Below are 19,325 nucleotides of genomic sequence, written 5' to 3'. Positions count from 1 at the left end.
GTAGGATGCACTGACATGTCCACACACTCCTGTACCTAAGCTGAGTGCTTGCAGGTGTCATTGTGTTTGTTCTCAAACCTATTTATGCCAGTTGTACTTGTCAGTATAATTTAATTAATTAGATGTGACTTAAATGAATAGGACATGGATGAAAAAAAGAGTTTTGTTTTCCATGAAAACAGATTGATGCTTTGGAAAGATAAGCTGCAAAGTTGTACTTTTGGATTAGCTGTAGGCAAGAAAACAAAGATAGGGGAGCAAAATGTAGCAACACTGAAGGAATCTCCTCTCAGATTGTTTCTTAAGGGTTAAGTTAATCCCTAACTTAACTTTATAAAGCTCCAAACTGGAAATTATTGAAGATGTCCAATGAAAGTGATTTATGGAACTCCTACTTGTAGACGCATACCAAAATAGAAGCCCTTCATCCCATATCAAAAGATTAGTGAAGTGTATGTGTTTTAAGCAAAATAACATAAAGTCATACATGTATCATTTTTGTTAAAGATTGATTTATTTGAAAGTCAGAGTTACTGAGAGAGGTCTTCCATCTGTTGGTTCACTCCCTAATTGGCCGCAATGGCCAGAGCTGCACTGATCCGAAGCCAAGAGCCAGGAGTTCTTCCGGGTCTCCCATGTGGGTGCAGGGGCCCAAGGACTTGGGCCATCTTCCAGTGCTTTCCCAGGCCATAGCAAAGAGCTGGATAGGAAGTGGAGCGGCCGGGTCTTGATGCCGGCACTGCAGGCTGCGGCTTAACCTGCTATGCCACAACACCGGACCCACTTGTATCATTTTTATTTTCCTCAATCATGTGTTGAAATGATAGGGAAAAGAATACTGTCTCCTTCTATAGTGTGTGTTTCTTGAAAACAGGGGCCATGTCTTGCTCATTGTGGTAGCACCTGTGCTGGGAAGAGTGTCTGGATGCTAAAGGACTTTGACCACATGAGTCTTTGCTCAATGGAATGCTGCCCATTTTTATACTGGGGGCTTTAAACAATTAGGTCTCTTTTTAACGTTTATGCATTACAACCACTAGGGGGCAATGTAGTTGCATTCCTTTATAACTACCATCCCTGGGCAACGCTCCCATGCTAGATTCCCCAAAAATATGGTGAACCTCCCCCAACATGCACTACACCTCCCCATTCTTTGTGTTGACCCCATTTATTTGGAGAAGTGACCGATTCCCACTTTCCTAAACAAAAGGATCACTCAGTGATCACTACTACATTAGGTTATTGAAGCCTAGCCAGTTTCTGGAAGAAAGAAAAGAAAATAGGGCCAGTGGTGCTGGTGGTGGAGGGGGCACAGCCCTCAGGTAGATAATTGGCAGTAGTGTTGAGGATTATCAGTTGCTACAATGTAGTGGGCGGTGTTTTACAGGGGAATCCTGAAGGAACACTGGTGAGGAAGTTATGGAAGATGTATCCACTTGAACAGTGAGTCTTCTCCCAGTTCCCAAGTGCCAGAATCACAGACTCCAAAAACTAAGTTTCCAGTTGTTCATGTGTTTTCAGAAGGAGTGTCCTCTCCTAGGACCAAGAGGGTAGCTGGAGGAAAAAGAATTCAAAACATTAAAAAGAATGACACTCCCCCTCCCCCGGGAAAGTAAGAAAGAATTTTTGTTATTACTTTTCAATAAGTTACCATGCTGAATTATGACTAAACTGGTGATCTGTGATATAAAATGGTCACCAACAACCCTGCTTCGGATCCCAGGAAGCCAAGAACTCCAATTTCACAAGTCTTTGAAATAGTAAAAGACAAAAAGAAAAATAATTTGTTTCAGAATACTCCTTGAGAATGAATTAAATCTAGAGGCTGAGTGATTGAGTAGTCAGAGCACTTGGGGCGTTGGCAAACCCAGGTTTGTGTCTCATTTCTGCCTCTAACTAATAACTGTGGTCAGATTACCTCCCTTCTCTGAGCACCTGTTTTACTTTGCTCCTATGTAAGATATAAGGATAGGGAAATTGGACAAAGCAGTCTCAACAGTCATGTATTTCCCAGATAGAAACAATCATATATTTCTTTTCCAGGAAGTAGCCCATAGGGATTTGCCCTTAACTTCCTTCTGTTTCAAGTACACAACTTTAAAAAAGAAAAAACACGGCAATCATGCAAACAGCATGATTTCTCAATCCGCACTTAATTTACCACTCTTAGGGCAGGGTCTTGCAGGGTCTGAGATAGGGATGGAACTTTTTCCAATGAAACAAGAACAGGATGTTGCTATTTAAACTTCACATAGTTCAGAATAGGCTAGTTTGTGCGCAGAACAAAAAACTCCAATCCAGAATTTGCCCCCTAGCTGCTCACTGGAAGGCAGTGATTAACCTAAAACGAGTAAGATAGTAAGTAGAGTGCCACCTCAAGATTCTATGGATATGCAGGCTGCATTTTCAATTTTGACTCCTGGTTTATTTTTTCAATGCACCTTCCTACGGGGATGGGGCAGTCCAAATGAATACCCCATCTTCAAGTCTGGAAAGCTGGCAGAAATACAGTTGGGTATCAAAGAAAAGTTCCATCTCTCATCTCCTCACAATGTAGCTTCTCCAGCCCTTGCATAGAAAGAAGACCAGAGTTAGAAGTATGGCTGTCGTGTGTCTGCTTGGTTCTTCTGAAGATAACTGCCATATTGATCTGGGCATGGCAAAGGGTAGGAAACCAGTGGCAGTCCTCAAAGTGCTTGTCGCTATAGCTCCCTCTGTTCCTTACCTCTGCTTGTCCTGACATTTGCATTCTTTCAAAGGGCTGCCTCATACTGACACCTGATAGAACCTTGGAGCCCTAGGGTCTGGACCATGGGCCTCTTCAACTGGTGCCTGCTTTCTTCGCTTCTCCACGGGGTCTGTCCCAGTTGCTGAACACACAGTATTCTTACTACTTTCCAGGATGGACTGGCAGAAGTCTCTGGACTACCATTGGCCAGGGCCTGAGGCTGGCCTTGCTTAACTGACTTTGTAAGGATGGGTGGGCAGTGAAGGGCGTCTTTGTTGTGAGCTGGCTAGGAGTGAATGCATGTACCTGCTTAGCACGAGGCCTGGTGCACCGTGAGCAGGCCTTGGGTGATGGTGTGGAAAGCCTGCCCTGTAGAGGCTGACAGCCTGGGTATGAATCCCCTTGCTTGGAATGTAAGCTTGGCAAGGTCCGAGATCCTCAGCTGCCTCGTTTGTAAACTAGGACTTGCTGCCTGAGGCAGGATGGCACACATGTGAGGATCAAGGCAAAGGCCAGCAGGGTGCAGTCAGGATCAATACAGGGCAAAAGAGTTTTCCTTACTGCACACGGAGGGCCGCGCGTCGGTGCCCTCTTAGCACCCTGTCAGCGACCCCTGCGTCTTCAAGCACCTTTGCCCTCAACCAGATACGCTCCTGGGACCCAGAGGCAGGGAGGCTTCCATGAAGAGGCCGCCAGGGTTGGGTGGGAGGTGGAGGACGCTCTGGGAAACCCTCTGGGGAGGCGAAGGTGGGGGCGAACTTGACCCCGTGGCGCGCTGCGGGTGTCCGTCTGCGGCTCGGACTGCTGGGTCCAGCTCGGGACACGGTCGGAGGGGCTCGCGCCCGCGAGGAAGGGGCCGGGCCGGGGACCCCGCCCAGGCGGCGGCCGGGTCCCAGGGGCTGGGCGCAGCTGGCCGAGCCGACGGGGCGGAGAGGAGCGACGGGAGGAGGAGTAGGAGAAGGGGGCTGGTCAAGGGAAGTGCGACGTGTCTGCGGAGCCTTTTTATACCTCCTTCCCGGGAGTCCAGCAGCCGCCGCCGCCGCCGCCATCCGTGAGCCCTCGCGTCGCCGCCTCAGCACCCGGGCTCCGCCGCCGCCGCCGCCTGCCAGCATGTCGGGGGTCAAGAAGCAGAAGACGGTAGGCTCCGAGGCTGCCTGCCCTCCCCTCGGCTCCGACCGCGCTGCTCCCCCGCCCCCGGGGCCTCGGGTCCCAGCCTCCCCGGGAGGAGCCGGAGGAGGAAGAGGAGGGCGCCCGCCAGGGGAAAGCCAGAGGGCGCGGCTGGGTCCGGGATTCCCGGGGCAGCCCGCGCCGGCCGGTCCGGCTCAGCGCCGCGCCTCCGCGAACCTGGGCGCGTTGGGGGCGCGCCTGGGAGAGACCCCCGCCCCAGAAACTTGCGGAGCCTGTGCGGAGCGGCAGCTGGGATCAGAGATAGGAAAGCTCTTCTCTTTCCCCAAGAGCTATTCTAGATGCGCCTTTTCTTCCGCAGACGTCGGCGAGGGCAGAGTGGGTGGTGGGCTGAGCCGACTCCGGTTCTGCCAGGTCTCCTGGCTGGGCACACGTCAGCGACTGCCACTGGGGTTCTGTCCGTGGAACCTCCTTGCGGTGGACCTTCATGACACACGTTCGTACAGAAAATTGCAGCTGGAAGGCTCCCTGGAGCAAAATGCATTTCTACACTGGCAGGATTTAACCCTCTGGCTTGATTCCGCTCCTTACTGGCAACGGGGTAGCAACTCTAGTTCAGCTAGAGAGAGCGAGCGAGCGAGCGAGCGAGAGAGCGAGAGAGCAAGCGGGCGTGGGGGGTCTTTGATTTGGTGAAGAAGGGGCTGTTTCGAGGAGGCGTGGCTTTCCACAGAGTTAATCTGAGCTGTCTCCTTTTAATGCGAAATAGGAGGGCGCCTCAAAGAGAAAAGTTCCTTTCCCATTTAGCATGCAATGAAGGCTCCTATACATTTTGCATCTTTAAAAATCGTAGCAGTTCTATTTGTTAGTCATACCCCAGTAAAGCTGGGGACACAGCAGCGGTAGTCATGGACTGCCAGCGTTGGAAGGAGCCTCACAGACTGCGTGGCCCACAAGCCTGGATCCAGCACCCCTTTCCCCTCATGCATCCCTCCCCACCCCCCCTTCACCACCACACTGCAAGCCCCAGATGACTGTTGTGGTTCCCATGTGGGTGGACCTCCTTCTGTTAGTTAGAATTGTCTGTCACATAGGAGGTGCCCAATAAATGTTTATTACCACTCTTATACAGTACTTACTACTGAGATATCTTTGAGATATGTGGAGGAGAGGTGAAGAAGATAAGAAGTAGGGAAGGGTTGTTGGAGGACCCATGTCAGGGCTGGAAGTGCCCATTGAGCAGCAAGGGAAAAGGGTGGGGGCTCTGGCGTCCGTTCGCCACGTGGAACCAGCAGGAGGTGTGGCATCAATTTGAGGTTCAGCTACCTCTTTAGGGGTAATTTTATTTTAAAAAATTTTTTTAAGATTTTATTTATTTGAGAGGTAGAGTTACAGACAGTGAGAGGGAGAAACAGAGAGAAAGGTCTTCAGTCTGTTGATTTACTCCTCAAATGGATGCAACAGCCGGAGCTGTGCCGACCTGAAGCCAGGAGCCAGGTGCTTCCTCCTGGTCTCCCATGTGGGTGCAGGGTCCAAGCACTTGGGCCATCCTCCACTGCCTTCCCGGGCCACAGCAGAGAGCTGGACTGGAAGAGGAGCAACCGGGACTAGAACCAGTGCCCATATGGGATGCCGGCACTGCAGGTGGAGGATTAACCTACTGCGCCATCTCGCCAGCCTCCCTTTTTTTTTTTTTTTTTAAGATTTTAAATGTTTTCTTTTTAAAATTCAGTTGTTTATTTGAAAAGCAGAGAGAGAGAGAGAGAGAGCTCTTTTATCTGCTGGTTCACTCCCCAAATGCCTGCAACAGCCTGAACTGGGCCAGGCTAAAGCCAGGAGCCTGGAACTCAATCAGGTCTCCCACGTAGATGGCAAGGACCCAAGACCACTGAGCCATCATCTGCTTGCCTCCCACTTGTGCTTTACCAGAAAGTGAATTCAAATCAGGACTCTGGTATGGGACAGGTGTCCCAAATGGCACTTAACTACTGTGCCAAACACCTGACCCAGTGGGTGATTTTATTATATTGGTTTTTCTTATGATTCATTTTATTGAAAGGCAGAGTAACATAGAAAGATATCTTCCATCTGCAGGTTCACTCCCCAAATAGCTACTACGCCAAGAGCCAGGAACTCCACCTGAGTACACCATGTGGGTGGCAGGGTGGTGAGGACTTGGGCCATCTTTTTCTATTTTACAGGCACATTAGCCGGGAGCTGGACCAGAAGCAGAGTAGGAGGGACTCCAGCTGGCACTCAGATATGGGATGCAGGCATCCCAAACAGCAGCTTAAACTTAAATGCCCAACCTGGGGTTGCTTTTAAAGTGGGATGACTCTCAATATTATATTTTAAAATTTTTAAGTAAAAATCACTTGCATTTTGTTCCCATTTCATTAGTTACTGTGAGATCCTAAATGGTGTCCTCTAAATGCCGAATTTTTAAATCAGTGGGATTTTAGTTCTTGCCTTCCTTCTCACATCAAGAATTCCTTGTGAGTTCTGATGTGGAGGCATTTGTCAAGCATTATTGATAAAGGGATGGGTGGTCTGTCTGCTTGCCTTCAGTCAGCCAGAGCCTATGAAGTGGAGGAGTTGAGGACTGGGGCTTTGCACACCCAGGATGGGTATTCTGCACATTCTGAAGGAGTAAGAAATTTTAGGGCTGGGGTTTGATCTTTGTCATCACACATTTTGCACCTTCTGTTTTTTGTTGAGTATGTGTTCTCTATAAGATTAGGTTAACACCTGACACAGCTAACTGAAACGGGACTTCTGAATTTGCAGTTTGTCTAGCAGTTATAATCCAGGCACCAACACGGGTTCCCAGAAAGGTCCTAATGGTGCTTATTGCAGCAAGCCAGCTGTTAATACAGATATCTCTTAAGCTTTAAATGTTAACTCCAAATGTGTTTTGAAACCTGGCAGGCCAGACCAAAACCTACCCACCTGTGTGACCTCTGAACTAATCAATCATTTGAGACGTAAGTCTTGCCTGCCTGGGGAGCTAGCATGGAGTGAGGCTAGGCTGGCCTTTTGAGGGACTTTCAGGAATTATTATATCATTTTCAGCATTGGCAGAGAACAGTTCACACAGCAGCAACTTCAAATGTTTGTGGAGCCCCTACTGTGTGCCAGATGGCATACTGGGGTCGTCTTTCTCTGGCCTTTTTAGGCTTTTAGTTCAGATCATTCCAGGAAGTGTGTAGATTCAGTATAAATGAAAACATGCAGGATGATTTTTGTCATAAGTTTGATAAAAAAAAAAATGAAGTGTTCTTTTCTAAAGCAAGGTAGCATATTGCTTCTGTGCTAGCCATCCTTACCAGACACACCCCGCCCTCTGCCCACTACTCTGGCCACCCACACGCACAGACACCCAGGAGGAGAGAGGCCGACTGCCTAAAGAGGACTGGAGAGAAGGGAAGACAAAGGCTAGAGCCTTTCTTCCCATGGCATTTCTTGGATTGCATTTCTCAAGATCTACAGAAGATACTAGGTATTCCAGAGAAACTCAGTCTAAAGAAGTCAACCGAGATATTCCATTATTTTCTAAAGGATCAAATGTGCCAGTGGGTGGGAAGGAATGAAGGGAGAGTGAAAAGTATAAAGCTCTCCATAGAAGTAAAGAATCATCTACTTCTTCTTGCAAAATTCCATAGCCACTACATTATTTTCCTGGAAATAGCTACTTTTAAAGCTATTGAATGCACTACCCAAGGCAAGACATGAATTTCTAGATGTGCAACCATTGAAAGGAGGGGTGACCAGTACCTCTTGGAGACCAGGCACTAAGATATACCTTGAATTTCATCTCATCCCCACAGTGGCCCTCCGCTCAGAACACTGAGCCTCATCTCTAGAGAAGGAGAAATGCCAAGGGCAGGGCATAGTTTCAATTCAAGTCTGTCCAACAGGATGTAACCTCTCTGGCCCAAAGCTTCCTCATCTGTAAAACACAGATAGTACTGACTTCTATCATTTGTATTATACTATACAGTCATGGTTTGCCATACCTAAGAAAGCACATGCTAAACTGTTCAGAAGGCTCAGTAAATGACAACTGCTCAGAGGTTTAATAAGAAAATAAACACAGGAGTTTGAAGGTGACTCTGAATCCTTACTCTGAAAAGCTGTGTAGAAGACACCTGATGATGGTTTGTACAGACACACCAAAGTAACCCAATTACTTTATGAGCAAATTTTTGCCAACAACTTTGGTAAAGAAAGGCAATTTATGTGTAAGTAAATATTGAATTAACTTCTCTCCACCCTTCCTGTTTCCTTCAACTGTTTCCAGATTTACCTTAAAATCAATGTTTCCCAGTTCATGCTATTATCCCTAAATCACCATGCTAGATCATCTGTTTGGACTTCAGTACACTTAAAGATGAATGCAGTTAACTCTAGGATTTACGCCTCTTGGATAGAGCTGTCTCTGTCTTTCATCACTTTTCTGTTGGTGCAAGTGGCTCTGTGGTTTACTCATGGCGTTAATTGGGCTTTGCTCTACCCTGGGACCTTCAGGGAATGAGGATCTGTGAAAGGAACCCATGATGTCAATCCCAGTCCTAAGAGATCACTGTTTGTTTCAAAATCTATCACAGAATCATAATGGGTGTTCATTAGTCTTTGTGTTTGGGAGTCCTAGGAAAACTCAGAAACGAAAGGTAAATAAATAGACTAATGGTAGCTCAACCAACCTTTCAGCCCCTGGGTGATTCATTCATATGACAGCTAAAAGAGCATATATGCCCATCACCTGACGTGGAGTAGGTGCTTAATAAATATTTGTTGAATGAATACATAGCTCCAGAATTTATTAGAAGATGAACTTGCTTTTAGGATCTGTACTTTTCTTAGCTCCCTCGCTCTCCCCTCTTATCTGTCCCTGTGTGCTTGGTTATTGTTGACTTGGGATTTGTCATTACTGCTGAAAAAAAATTGCAAGGATTCTTCAAGGCTTAGGATAAATGGCCTTGCCCCCCCCCCCCCCCCCCCCCCGCCATCAAGGGGGATTTGCTTTTGTTTCTGCCAGGTGCCAGGCAGCATTTCTAGTCTGGGACCCCTTTAACTTATATGCAGCACTTTTTTTAGACCACCCAGGTGGTGTGAACCTGGGTTGTAATTTTGCACACAAGGGCAGGCTTGTGAATAAAACTTACAGGACCTACCTCCCCCTTTCGTATACTTTCTGTGCCGAGGCAGCTGTCTGGGGTGGGAGGGTCTCAGAGTGAGGGCTGGGTTTGTTCAAGCTCACCCTTATTTGTGAAGAAGGCCTGCTTATTCTCCCCACTTGTGTGAGTTCTGGGCTTTGATTTCTGTTCCACCTTCCCCACTGAGGCTGTCAAAATTGCTTCACATGGGCTCCTGTCAGCAAATAGGCCCCTATAGGGATAAAAGGGCTTCCCTGCCTGCTTCACTGTGAATTCTTGTGTTCCCCCGGAGTTTGGCCTAAACAGTTTCTTACTATTTCATCAGCTGTTTGCTATTTTTCATTAGATTATTTGATATAATAACCAGGGTTTTTAGCTGTTTTCAGTAGGTGGGTCCATCACCTCTGGAAACACAGACCTCACCTCTTGGCAATTCCTAGGTATCATTACCATTTCACACTGTACGTGTACTGCACTGTACCTGTATCACTCTTACCATTCGGAAAACTTTAAGAACAAATGAAGTTAAGTCAGGTAAGTAGTCAGAAATCTTTAATTTAATCCTCTTTCCTTACAAAGTGCTGCAGCCTGGGTTTGGGAACTGCTCACCACTGCCATCTTGTCCTGGTGACCTCTGGCTCTGATAGCAGCCTGAGAGATGTGCCTGTCCTTGGCTGATCCTCAGTGTGGATCCAGCTCGAGTTGCATTCCTGTCTGAAAGACCCCTTCAGTCTCATCAGCTCTCTTTGAGTGCTCTTCCAGGTACCCACAGTCATTGTGTTGCTGGCACTGTGGGAGAAACTTGGTGGGGCTGGTTTAGGCTGTTGCCACTTGCCTGCTACTCCCAGGAGTGTGGGAACAGGGCTCCTGCTTCGGTGTGACCATGCTGGGATTTTGAGGAACTCTGGGTGCTGCTGAAGCCACCTGTGCCTCTTTCCCTCTGAGATCAGAAGCAAACCCAGTATCCTCTGCTTTCAGAGCCCCCTGAAGCTATTTGGCCTCCTCTCTTCCCCTAAGCCTTGCACTAGGTCTAAGACACCACCCTTTTTTTCAGATTCACACTAGTGTCTAAGCTCCTTTTGCTTCTTTTCTCGTAAAGATGAAAGAAAACTATCCAGGAAGGTTGCTTGGTTTATCATAAGCAATGGATTTGTTACAGATTTGGTCTTCTTCTTACTCTTTTCTTGCCTTTTTGATCACCAATTTTTTTTTTTTCCAGTTTAGCACAAATTGCTGTGCACAAGATGAAATTTTTTTTTTTCTCTGCAAAAGAACCACTATAGTAAAACTTGAAATATAACTTCCTTCTGATGACACATGGTGTGCCAAGTGACTTCCATCCGTTGGTGACTTCCTTTAAAATCTTATCAGCAATTCTTTTTGTGTTTAAAATTGGTTCCTGAAGTTGATTTTGCTGTAATTGGTATTGGGGGAACATGACTGCAACATATGCATGACAAACTCAGTCTGTCTAGCACCATGTATTAACCTGTGATATTTATAAAACTTTTCTAAAGTAGTTATGTACATATATCAATTGCTGCATCATTTAGAATGCACATTTCTTTGTTGTAAATATCCAGTTAACATATGCTTTATATGTTTGTTTTCTTATGAAAAATAATGATTTTTGTCCACCAGGCATCTATATCACTCTAATAGTACTATAATTATTGTTTTTTAAAATTTGTGCCAGGTGTATGCTTAAAATCATTCAAAGACTTTGCAATTTAAACCACCTATAATAAAATCTGACTTTTATACGTATAGGCTTCATTCTTCTTTTTTTTTTTTTGACAAAGAGAAAGGTCTTCCTTCCATTGGTTCACTTCCCAAATGGCCGCTATGGCCGGTGCGCTGCACTGATCCAAAGCCAGGAGCCAGGTGCTTCCTCCCAGTCTCCCAAGCAGGTACAGGGCCCAAGCACTTGGGCCATCCTCCACTGCCTTCCTGGGCCACAGCAGAGAGCTGGACTGGAAGAGGAGTAACCGGGACTAGAACCCGGAGTGCTGGTGCCGCAGGCAGAGTATTAGCCTAGTGAGCCGCGACGCCAGCCTCCAAGTACTATTTTTAGATAATTTGTGCTTTCCCAATTTCTAGCAAAATTGGCAACTCAAGATTAGCAGTGATTTTTTTTTTTCTTCGTAACTTTGCTAGTGCTAGAAACCTAGGTTAACTTTTTGGTTCTCTATATCCCGTACACTACTTTGATTTTCCAAAGGCTTCTAAAATCCTTTCTCTCTTTAATTCTTGGCAAAACTGTCATCTACGTGTATGTTTGCTTTACTCACTAAACAAATCTTTGTTGAATGATCAAACCAGGAACTCTGCTTGTCACAATTAACTGTAGCTACAAAAGCCTTCTATTCTTTATATATTTTAGTTCAAACTATCTTTAAGTCTTTTCTAAATACAGCATTTACTTTTTCTAATTGAAGCACCCCACCCATAACCTTTATATTCTATTAATTTTCTGCCCAGTAAGTCTTGAAGTGGCCTCAAGCCAGAGGCAATAAAATTCCCAACTGACTTTTCTTACATTTTAAAATCTTTTTTTCTACTAAGTGTTCAACTAAGCTTTGAAACTATTGATTTCTTATTCAGGCTGTTCCTTTTTTAAAAGTGTGTGTGTGTGTGCATGTGTGTTTGTGTGTATTTAAAGAGTTCCAGGATTTTATTTCTGGAAGAAAAATTAAGAGTATACCTTCTTCTTCAAGCCTTTCACGTTACAGTTGATAAATAATGTGGAGGAGTGGAGTGGGGCTCTACAGTGCCTTCCTGGCTGCCTGGTTGATGCTCCACTAAGCTAGGACCCTGATCACCTAACCACATACCCCTTGCTTTTCTCTCTCACCTGTCCTTAAAGAGTGACCCTGTTCGTTTTCTACAACTTTGCTTCTTCTTTAACTTACCCAGAAATATTTTCCAAAAATAAAATAAACACTCCCAGCTGGCTTATCCAGGAGTTGCACTGCATCTTGACTTAGTTTTAGCACTTTGTTCTGATGTTCTGTAGATAGACAATACAGACCAAAAAGCAATATTTGAAATATGTGACTTTGTACTTTTATAGTATTTTTGATTGGCTGACTTTGTTCCTCTTTAGAAAATTCAACCCACTCCCCCCAATACTCATGCTTCCCTAATCCTTCTCCAACAGTTTAATTATTTTATCAAAAAAGAAATGTCAGTGATAAATAGCAGGCAATGCAAAAACAAAACAAACAAAAAAAACCAAATGTGTAAGACGCAAGTTGGACTAAGTTCGATTGTACATGAAAGCCTCCGTTCAATTTTCTCTCTCAATCCACCCGTTTCCGTTGTTTCTCAAGTTCCTGAAAGCAAAGTTGTTTATGGTAGTGGTGTGGTCCTGCCAGGTCCATCCACCTATATCACTGAGTCCCTCTAGAGAATCTTTTCCCACACTAAATGTATAATCAGAACTCTTGGAAGAAACTCTTGGACCAGCAGGCACTAATATGACAATGTTTTAAGTGGTCACTAAAAAATAAAAGAAAAAAACTGCATTTATTCCATGTGTTGAATGAGATCAAATGAAAGCTAGTCATTAAAATTCCTACTGTGGAATATGCATATTGATCTGAAGTTTTGCTTTTTTTTTTTTTTTAGAACTATTTAAAAATAAAATTCTTGCTCTCTTGTGATCTGGTATTTGTCAGCATCTGTTGAGCATTGATGCATCTGACACCAGAGGTGGACTGTCCTGTGCACTAACTTATTTAGTCCTCACCATCTCATGAACAAAGTCTGGGAACAAATAGTCAGAAGGGAACTCGTTTAACTGAAATGAGTCTTTAGAGAACTCCGCAAAGGAGAGGCTAAAATCTCATTAGCTTCTCTGTGCTTAAGAAGTTGTTTAGGCCGGCGCCGCGGCTCACTAGGCTAATCCTCCGCCTTGCGGCGCTGGCACACCGGGTTCTAGTCCTGGTCGGGGCACCGATCCTGTCCCGGTTGCCCCTCTTCCAGGCCAGCTCTCTGCTGTGGCCTGGGAGTGCAGTGGAGGATGGCCCCAGTCCTTGGGTCCTGCACCCCATGGGAGACCAGGATAAGTACCTGGCTCCTGCCATCGGATCGGCGCGGTGCGCCGGCCGCAGCATGCCTACCGCGGCGGCCATTGGAGGGTGAACCAACGGCAAAAGGAAGACCTTTCTCTCTGTCTCTCTCTCACTGTCCACTCTGCCTGTCAAAAGAAAAAAAAAAGTTGTTTATTTCATAGAGGGAATGAAACTTAATGCCAAGTAGCAAACAGCTGTGTTAGGTAACTAGTAATGTCTTACTGCTTCATTTGTAAAATATTTTGGCAGCAATCTACTGCTAATAGCTCAAGATAATAATAATGAGTTCTATTTAGGAACATTCCCGAGCACTTAAACAAAAAGTAAATGGCAGAAATTAGCAAATTCATGTTACCCTCACAGTCACACACATTTCTTTCCTTATGGTGACATAAGATGAGTAATTGGAGAATGTTCTTTGTTCTCAGGCCCAGCAAGTGTGATAATAGGTTTATTGCTTAGCTTTACCACTATGTCAATATTCAACAAATGTGAACAGAATGATTTGTTTCCACTAAAGCTGCTAATGCTTCAGTCAAGTTGTAACTATGATTTGTAGATGATAAAAGGAAAGTAGGCCACCAGTGAATTTTTCACACTGTTTAAATTTGTCCCAGCTGGAGCTCAAGGCTTCAAGATGTTGGCAGTAAGATAATGCTTCCATTTCATTGGGATCAATGAGGAGTGCCCAGAAATTGTGAGACTGTAAAAGGCATCTTTTGTGAAGTTTGGAAGAAAGACGTGGGGAGTTGTTTCATTCTCTTATCGCAGATCAGGGAAATACAAGTTTTCAGCAGTGCTGGGCCAGCATCCCAATGATAAGGACTCAGAAGCGCTGGATTGCCATTCCCAGGAGATCACTGTGTAAAGGGATAGAGTCTATGTTCAAGTCGAGGAAGGCAGCATCAGCTGAATGTGTTGCAGGAGGGAAAATTGAAGTCTTTTAGAGGAGAGGTGTTGGTGACACGATTTAGATGAAGAGAGCAGTGGTTACGGCATAGAATTGTAGTCATAGTATCATAGTATCTCTGTCTTCACAGTGGTACACAAATCTCGTCAAAAGAGAGAGTAGTGGGGGCCGGCGCCGTGGCTCACTAGGTTAATCCTCTGCCTGCGGTGCTGGCATCCCATATGGGCGCCGGATTCTAGTGCCGGTTGGGGCGCCGGGTTCTAGTCCCAGTTGCTCCTCTTCCAGTCTAGCTCTCTGCTGTGGCCCAGGAGGGCAGTGGAGGATGGCCCAAGTGCTTGGGCCCCTGCACCCGCATGGAAGACCAAGAGGAAGCACCTGGCTCCTGGCTTTGAATTGGCGCAGCGCGCCGGCCGTAGTGGCCATTTTGGAGGTGAACCAACGGAAGGAAGACCTTTCTCTCTGTCTCTCTCTCACTGTCTCTGTCAAAAAAAAAAAAAAAAAAGTGTCGTGTGCACAGTTAACCCCATTTAATGAATGGGAAAACCTGAGTCATCATAAATACCTGGGTTACTGCATTTTCTTCACAGTGTTTAGGCTGTGATTAAAAGGAGCCTTTTAGGCATCACACTATGTACTAATTCCTATTGCCGTAATAAACTCCCTTGGGCACCTTGTGTATCTAAACAGGTTCCTTTAGTAAGGGATGGGAAGGGGCATTTATCTAGGGACTCTTCTTCCAGTAACCCATGTCATCCGCACAGTAGCCTATGAAGAAGTTGGTATTCTTATTCCTATGTCATAGTTGAGCTCTCTGAGGCTTGATAAGGTTTAATAAATTGCCTTAGGAGCTAGAACATGAATACCATCTTTGCAATCATTCCATTTTGTTTTTCTGCTAATGTACGGATATAGTGCATACTAAGATGAAGATTATTTTGATTATTAAACTCACATTTTAATGTTGTCTTTGTGGATGCAAATTAATGCAATGAAGAAACTGAGAGAATGGTATGGTCACTGGGAAAGTGATTTTCCAGAGGTGCTTTTTGGAATGTAGTATAATCTTTAGAAGATGTGAATTTTAGCAACTTGCTGTTAAAAGGCAATAAATGTTAGTTTGGGTGAAGCTCTGTGGCCAGTTTTGGGAACAGTGGTCTTTGGAATCAAACCCAGTGTTTCCCCTTAATAACACAAGGCTTCAGTGTTCTAGTGGGTGAATGCGTGCTCTCAAGAATAAGTGTCCTTAGAAATAGCCGCAGTGACTTACATGTAACGCTAGACCTCGCCTTGGTCATTAGGCAAGCGCTGCACAGTCGAGCATTCATGAGTTACAAATTCTCAGAGCCCCACGAGCTATGCGTCTCTTCTCTGGATATACTGGAGCTTTCACTGGCATTTCCACAACTCAGCGCAGAATTTTAATATTTCATAGATCAAGGAGCTGGTGTCATCTGCACAGCTTCATTACCAGAACCAATTGCAAAAGAATATTTTTAACAACATGCCGAGTCAATAAAGCACAGCCTATGGTAGAACATCAGCAAGGATAATGTTAAGAGTGGGGTGAAGACCTTCGTCGAGCACTGTAATTGAACAGTTCTGGACACTTTTTGAATGTAGTTATACAGTTCAGGAGCCGTGCTTTGATGTGTGTTGTATTTCCATGAGGGTGAGTGCCGACTCCCTGCATAATAGCAGGGTTCCCCAGGGTAGGCATAATCTCTTTCTTTCATCACACTCATCAAGGCTGATTCATACAGTTATTAATTATTTTAGCAGCTCTTCATAATGGGTAGTTATAAGTATTACAAATATATGTGAGGACACTAAATTAATTAATTATTAATTATTTTAATTATTATTTTAGAAGTTCTTCATAAGAGATAGTTATAAGTATTACAAATCATATATGAGGACACGAAAGTAAAGAGATGGGATAAATTCCACGTGGGCTTCTTGTGGGCCTGATAGTAACGGAGAACTCCAAATATGCCAAGTTCAGTGACTTAGTCCTGTGTTTTGTCTCTAAGAACATACAAGCTCAGTGATACTTGGATGTCATTTGGAATGCAGGGTTTTTGATTGGGATTATACCAAGTGAATTGTGTGCTGCAAAACATGATACGGCCTCATTTTCACTGGGAGATCTACTGCTTTAAGTGTTAGATATGCGTGAATTAAGTGATCTAGTGAATCATACTTATTTTTATATGTACTTCTAAAAAATATAATCATTGAAATAGAGTAAGTTATACATTCAAGTTTTCCTACCTTTTGTGTCCATATATGTTTATTTTAATGAGGACATTGGGAATACAACCATTTCTTTGCCAGAGGAAGCTTCTGGCTCCTGGCTCCTAGCTTTGTACGGGTTCAACTCCAGCCATTGTGGCCATTTGGGTAGTGAACTGTGGCCATTTGGAGAGTGAACCAGCAGATGGAAGACCTTTTTCTCTGTCTCTCCTTCTCACTGTCTGTAACTACCTCTCATATAAATAAATAAATTCTTTCAAAGAAAAAAAAAAAAAGAAGTGAACTTGTGGCTCACTTTCATTTTTTGTACCAGCTTCATACTTGGGCCATTTCAATTTATGTGCCTAGGTTGTTTTTTCTTTTTCTCATCTAATTCTTCTTTTTTATACTCCTTTTTTTTTTTTTTTTTCGTTGACAGGCAGAGTTAGACAGTGAGAGAGAGAGAGACAGAGGGAAAGGTCTTCCTTCCGTTGGTTCACCCCCCAAATGGCCGACACGGCCGGTGCGCTGCGCCAGTCTGAAGCCAGGAGCCAGGTGCTTCCTCCTGGTCTCCCATGAGGGTGCAGGGCCCAAGCACTTGGGCCATCCTCCACTGCACTCCCGGGCCACAGCAGAGAGCTGGACTGGAAGAGGAGCAACCAGGACAGAATCCGGCGCCCCAACCTGGCGGAGGATTAGCCAAGTGAGCTGCAGCAGCAGCCTTTTTTCACTCCTAAAAATTATTTTTTATTTATTTGAAAAGCAGAGACAGAGAAAAAAAAATTTCCATCTACTGACTCACTCCCCAAATGCCCAAAACAGCTTGGAGTAGGCCAGGCCAAAGACCAGAGCTCAGAATTCCATCTGGGTCTCCTTTGTGGGTGGTGGGATCCAAGTACTTGAGCCATTATGTGTTGCCTCCCAGGGTGTACATAACAGGAAACTGGAGTCAGAAATGGAGCTGAGACTCCAATTCAGACACTCTAAGCAGGATATAGGCATCCCAACCAATGCTGCACCAAAGGCCAGCCCCTCTAGTCCGCTTCTGATTCATGGGTTTTTGCTATGTTTTATGTATCTTGTAAGTCACTGTACATTTTAAAGGAACTATATAGAACATTTAAAATGTATAAATTAATTGAATTATAGTTCTAGAACTTTCACAGAGTTCCCTGTTATCATCCTCCATTGGAGAGCCTTTTCCCTTCTGCTGGTCACATCCAGGGTTGGATGTCTGCAGCATGTAGAACCAGCACGTGAAGTGTTCACCAAGGGCCTGGGGTCTAGTATTCCACCCTCCCTGGAGGCTTATGAATAAACCTCTTCAAGATGAATAAAGACTTAGAAAGAAGTTCTTTATTGCAGAGAATTCAAGAAGATTGTGAAATCCATAACAGAAATTAACATCTCCTTCAGCTATGACCAGAGGCAACTGATGTAGCAATATTAGCAGCCTTTATGACCATGTCACCAATAGAAACCCAGATCATTTCATCACATTGCTTTATGTTGTTGCAGATATTGCAGAAGATCTATGTTCTTTATTACTGCAAAGTTCAGATTGTTATTACAGCTATCTATCTATAGTCAGAACTTGTTATTTAATGCATGGTAAGTAAGCATGTTTATTACCATGCTATAATTTTTAAAAACTATTTAGCTAAACTCTTTTTTTTTTCTTCTTTTCAAAACTTTGTATGTTATGCATTTAGAAACCTTTTTTTTTTCCTGGAAGGGAGTGCACATGCTGGCTTCAAAAGGTATTTTTTACTAAAAAATGGATAAGAAACCTATTTGCAAGGCTGTACCCATGTGTATAACTTATGTGCACACCCTCACAAGTTGTACATCCAGTTTTAGGGGGTTCATGATCCCTTCTTACAAGGCCAGATTCTAGGGCCTGTAATTAAGAACTCATGCCCTGTTGGCTAAAATTCGTGACATCAGGTTATATGAAGAGGAATTTTCTTTCTGTTTTATGATTTTGGCTTTCTTTTTAGACCTCATTCAAATGAATTACTTCTAGGAATGGACTTATAATACCCTCTTAGTCATAGCATCAATCCATTGGCTGTTTCAATTTAGTATTATATCTATCTTCCATAAAACAAGCAGTATATTTGTTCTCATAAAATAGTTATCTTGGCTTAAATCATGATATACTCTTGATATTTTTTGCCCAGAAATTAAAATCCTACCACTTCACACTGTTTGAATTGTAATTTGCATTAAAAAGATGTAAGTGTCTGGATTTCTCAAAACTTGATGTATTTCGTAAGTTTTGTGTTAGATGAAAAGTATAAGTGCCACCATACATTTATAAAATAATAGCATGTTGTCTGTGCCTTGAACATTTTTGTTGTTTTTACATGGTCAGGCATATTTACTATTCATGAATAGGAAAGCCGAGGTTCATTGGAAAAAATAGTTTTCTGATACTATTTTAAGTGCTGTCAGTCACTGCTTAGAATTCATTTACACCTGTGTGGATCTTATGCTTTTTGTGTTCTATTTATGACACTGGTATTCTGAATGCTTCTCTTACTTTGCTGAGGTCTGAGTGGGGCTCTTAGAGATTATGTTGTCCAGTGTTTCTCAGCTCTGCTAAACTTCACAAATATTGATGCCTGGATCCCACTTCTCATTGAGCTGGTCAGTGTTAGGGTGCTGGGGACATTCTGGAGAAGTTGCCTGTGGGGTTCCTCAGTTCAGCCAGGCTTGAGAATGATAGTCTGGCCCAATGCCTTTATACAGAGGACCAAGGGCCACCAGCAAGTTAGTAACAGAATGATATCGGCCCTGTCTAAAGTTTCTTCAAAAGCGTGAGGTCATGTACCAGCAAATGCATCTTTATGTGAACACTACATTCCTCATGGAGTATTGAAAATTAAATATCCCAGCTCAAACATTTCAAAACGAGCTGTCCTTACCCTGTTTTACCATTACCAAATGAATAGAACTTTCTGGAAAAACCTGGAGACCATCCTTTCTTAGCTGCTCTTGGCTATGGTGACTATTTCTGGGAATTTGCCCCATTCCCATGTCACAATTGGGAGCATGGCTTAAGTAGGTGGTCTGTAATTCTCGAGAATATTAGGTCT

General features: G+C 44.1%; 1 protein-coding gene and 1 long non-coding RNA gene across 3 annotated transcripts in view; one reads left to right on the top strand and one right to left on the bottom strand.

Annotated features, from left to right (window-relative positions):
• Positions 1-492: 492 nt before the first annotated feature.
• Positions 493-3,826, bottom strand: LOC133776218 (uncharacterized). The gene is made up of 2 exons (XR_009868363.1): positions 3,737-3,826; positions 493-1,554 (listed from the first exon to the last, which is right to left on the bottom strand). It is a non-coding gene; the product is annotated as an uncharacterized LOC133776218 (long non-coding RNA).
• PAPSS2 (3'-phosphoadenosine 5'-phosphosulfate synthase 2) overlaps positions 3,739-19,325 on the top strand; it is an 82,150-nt gene continuing 66,563 nt past the window's right edge. For both annotated transcript variants that reach the window (XM_062215022.1, XM_062215021.1), the window contains exon 1: positions 3,739-3,865. In XM_062215022.1, coding sequence (XP_062071006.1) covers positions 3,839-3,865 — 27 coding nt within the window. In that variant the 5' untranslated portion in view covers positions 3,739-3,838. The remainder of the gene's footprint in view (positions 3,866-19,325) is intronic.

This window comes from Lepus europaeus, chromosome 17 (genome assembly GCF_033115175.1).
Source record: "Lepus europaeus isolate LE1 chromosome 17, mLepTim1.pri, whole genome shotgun sequence".
Classification (NCBI taxonomy): Eukaryota; Metazoa; Chordata; class Mammalia; order Lagomorpha; family Leporidae; genus Lepus; species Lepus europaeus.
This window is presented reverse-complemented; position numbering and strand designations above follow the sequence as displayed.